At 43.3% G+C, this 3864-nt stretch overlaps 1 protein-coding gene across 1 annotated transcript in view; it reads left to right on the forward strand.

Annotated features, from left to right (window-relative positions):
* The window catches only part of GUCY2C (guanylate cyclase 2C (heat stable enterotoxin receptor)), a 48922-nt gene that overhangs the window by 17077 nt on the left and 27981 nt on the right, over positions 1-3864 (forward strand). The window contains exon 11 of the mRNA XM_010141885.1: positions 3220-3301. Coding sequence (XP_010140187.1) covers positions 3220-3301 — 82 coding nt within the window. The remainder of the gene's footprint in view (positions 1-3219; positions 3302-3864) is intronic.

The raw sequence follows: 3864 nt of genomic DNA on the forward strand, positions 1-3864 counted from the left end.
GCCTGCTGATTGTTGAGCTGCAAGCCACGATTCACAAACCTGAAGTTTTAGAGAATTTGTATGAAATGGCTTTACACATTTTCATGTATCTGTAGTTTTATAGTGGTGACAATGTCCTTTTTTGGTGAAGGAAAACAGTAGTACTGTTTGTTCCAGAAGAAAATACCGATGTGACTGTGATTAAACAGCAATCTAAGATTTATTAATGGTGAGAGGTAGATCAAATGATTGATTTTTAGCGGTGCTTAATCAGTAACCAATTTAAAATTAACAAGGAGATTCAGTTCAATATGATACAATTGAAATAGCAACTTAGTTACAGATTTGATGATGACAAGATTCACCTTAACTTACTACAAGATATCCTTAATCTGTCTCTCTGTATATGTATATACATAGACATAATCTCAAAGCACACAAACACACAGAGTTATTTGGATCCAGTGGAATATATACGTATATCCACACTTGCGTTAGAAAATGTGTGTATTCAAACACACAGGAAAGCGAGGCCAGCCTATAGCTAAGATTTTCTCATGAGTACTCGCAATGCTCTGGCAATCTCAACAAACGATAACTGCGTCTCAAAAGACTGACTTCATCCTGGCCCTTCGCACAGTTTGTACCTGAGAGGTGTCCTGACTCAGGGGAGATGCTGGACCCAGCCTGCTGCAATCCAGGACAGCTCAAAGGGTCTCGGTTTAGCATCACTGTTTATAGGGTCCAAGGTGATTGTCTTTAATCAGATACGTTCCCACTAGAGCCCACCTCAGATGTTGAAACATTCCGGTATTTTCTGCCAGTTGCACAGCCCCAGAATTTGTTGATTTCCGTTGTTTGGTGTCACCCCCCTGTTGGCCTCGGCTCAAGTACAGATGTACCGGGTTATCATGACCCAGGTACAGATGCACCAGGCTATCAGGAGGTGACTAACTCCCAAGTGATAGGGAGAGCAGTGCAAGGCTGGGAAAGCACAGCCCAGTGCACCAAGGAGACGCCTTAGTGTTCTGTTTCACTGTCTTTCGCAATCCGTGCCTGACTTACCCTGGGCTGGTTGGTGGCTTAGGAAGCAGGGTATGTGTGTGGGGGGTGTGATGGTAGAGAAGAAATTGCTTCAGGTCTTGAGTGGGGTTTGAGTGATCGGGGAACTGTACCAGTATATACTGACCGTTTTCAATGGAGAGCATCAGACTAATATTAAGATACTAGGAGGTCCTGAGACTGATGCTGGGATGAACGCAGAGAAAAAAGGTGGGGAGACATCATATGCAGAAGAAAAATCAAAGCCAGAAAGCTGGGTCCAAAATTCAGAGGAGTTCTGAAACTGAATTCTAGTCAGATGCAGACACATTATTATGTTGATAATTGCTGCTCAGTGGCTGCCTGATTCTGAAGCCAGCTGATGTGTGTCATGTTGCTTTTTATTTATTTATTATGTTCTGCACTTTATCATTTTTCTCTGTGCCTTTATTTCTGTTTCTGGGCACAGGCAGAAGTGCATTTGCCTCAGAAAGGCTGAGTAGCTTGGCTTTTTTATGGCCCACAGCCAACATGGCAGTCTGCAAAACTAGAGTCTTCTCTGCCGTCTTTGGCTGAGGGACTTGCTTAGTAGAGTAGGCACTCAAGACATGTGGTCACCAGATGAAGCTCTGCACTGATGGATTGTTGATCTTTAAAGGAAGTTGGTGGCTGCAACTTTCCTTCTCGGTGCTCCTGAGCTCCAAGAACTGACCTAAGACAGACTTCAGTTTGCTTTTGCACATTAAGACAATAAAAATTATGACTTTAAATAGTCAGTTCCTAGTCTTGGCCATCCTGTCTGCCTGCTCAGGTTTAGGACCCTCTTGTGCTCTTGGTTTTAGGTCTAAGACCTCAGATGCCTGAGGACTGATTTTCAAGATAAGATTTGATCCAATCAATCAACTTGAAAAATCAATCTGAGGCTTATTTCTCAGATGCTTGAGCCTGATTTTCGAGTTGTTTGGCACCTGGCAGCTTCCAAGGACGCTTACTAGCTTCGTGCTGCCACCAGATTAATTTCCCTCTATAGCATATGAATTTCCTATTGCAGTGTACATTCCACTCAGTAGCACTTGTCATCCCAACGCCGTATCTACAGACGTCTTCAGAAACGAGTGCACAGTCTCCAAAGATCTCTCTACAACAACTACGGAATTACTTTAAACAGCTGGGCCAATAAGGGGGAACGCAGGAGCGAAATGTTGAAAAGTCTGCATATGTTAAAAGCTGTGCCATGATTTTCATTCTGACCTCTTCTTGGATAATGGGTTCTTGTGAGAAATGCTTTTCAAATGCACCAGTGGCTATACTCTATATCAGCCAAAATTCTGGTGGAAGCTTCAGGTCTATCTCATCCTGAAGCAAACCATATCAGTAAAGACTCTGGTTGACAAAGGTATGGGTAGTTGTGAAAAACTCCCTGTCAAAGTGGCCTTTGTCTTTCTCATTGATTGGATACCCAGCAGGACTGGAAGGGACAAGATTTAAAAAAAAGCCTGAATCAGAAAGTCATCACTGAGCATTATGTTTAATGATGATAAAGAGTAGAGCTCAAACCCTTGTTCCCCATTTCAAAGAAAGTATTATCTAAAGGAGTCAAGGAGCCCATTTTGCATTAAGCCCTGAGTATCCTGGGGGAAAACAATTTTTCCTGCCTGCCAGTGACTCTGATTTCAAATAGTCAACTGCATACCCCATCTACATCCCTATCTCACAGAGAGTTGTATCCAAAGTTTGCCTCCACTATCCACTCTTATGAAGGTATTGCAAGGAGAAGTTTGGCTGCTTCATTTTTAAAAATGTAGTTACTAAGAAAAGTCGGCTTTATTCCTGAACTATCATAGTTTGTTTCTAAAGAGGAGAACACCTGGAAACTGCTGCTGAGCTGGTGTGAGATTTAGTACTGTTAAATTCTCCTCCCACCTGGGTGTCCCTACAGAATGCCCATGCCTTGTGTGGTGATATAAGACTGCACTGTTGTGGGTCATGCTTCTTCCCACAGCGAAAGAGGCAGGCATGTGTCGTCTCTAGGCAGTGCTGGACTATACCAAAGTCTCTCAATTTGGATGTGACCAAAGGATATCCCTGCTCAGCTACTGGGACTTGCACATGTGTGGGTGAGGGCAGTATCTTTACTATTACATTGTTTTTCAGTGTCCTTTGTCAAGGTGTTTATTTTTCAATTTTTCTTTTCTGCAGGCCCACACATCTTGACTATTGCTGTCTTTACACTCACAGGAATTGTGATTCTGGTTCTGATCATCTCTTTGTTGATTCTAAGGTACCAACCCCTTTGGCTTTCTGTTTGTCCACTGCCCCCTCCTAGGGCAGTGCCTTTTATTTCTCCTTGAAGACCTATTCATTAGCTTACCTTACATGCCTGGGTGGTTGCCCTCAGTGTGAACTCTTTAGTATATGCCAACTAGTGTTTGCATCCACAGCATTGTTATGCCAGGTTAATAATCAAGGGAGAAGATGCAGCAAGGCTCAGAGTTTTTGCATCTGCTGAAAAGCTCTGATTCCTATACATACACAGAAACATTTGTCTCAGACCAGTGGGACACCATCAAGTTTTAGTGTTTTCATTGCATCCTACCTTTCAGTTTCCTCTATCAAAGTCCTCATAGAATCACAGAATCACAGAATTGTCTGGTTGGAAGGGACCTTTAGGATCATCGAATCCAACCATTCACCCTGCACTGCCCGGGTCCCTAAACCATGTCCCTCAGCACCACATCTACACGGCTTTTAAACACCTCCGGGGATGGGGACTCCACCACCTCCCTGGACAGCCTGTTCGCGTGCTTCACAATCCTCTCTGTAAAGAAGTTTTTCCTGATATCT

Source organism: Buceros rhinoceros, unplaced genomic scaffold (assembly GCF_000710305.1).
Source record: "Buceros rhinoceros silvestris isolate BGI_N320 unplaced genomic scaffold, ASM71030v1 scaffold8928, whole genome shotgun sequence".
NCBI classification, from domain to species: Eukaryota; Metazoa; Chordata; class Aves; order Bucerotiformes; family Bucerotidae; genus Buceros; species Buceros rhinoceros.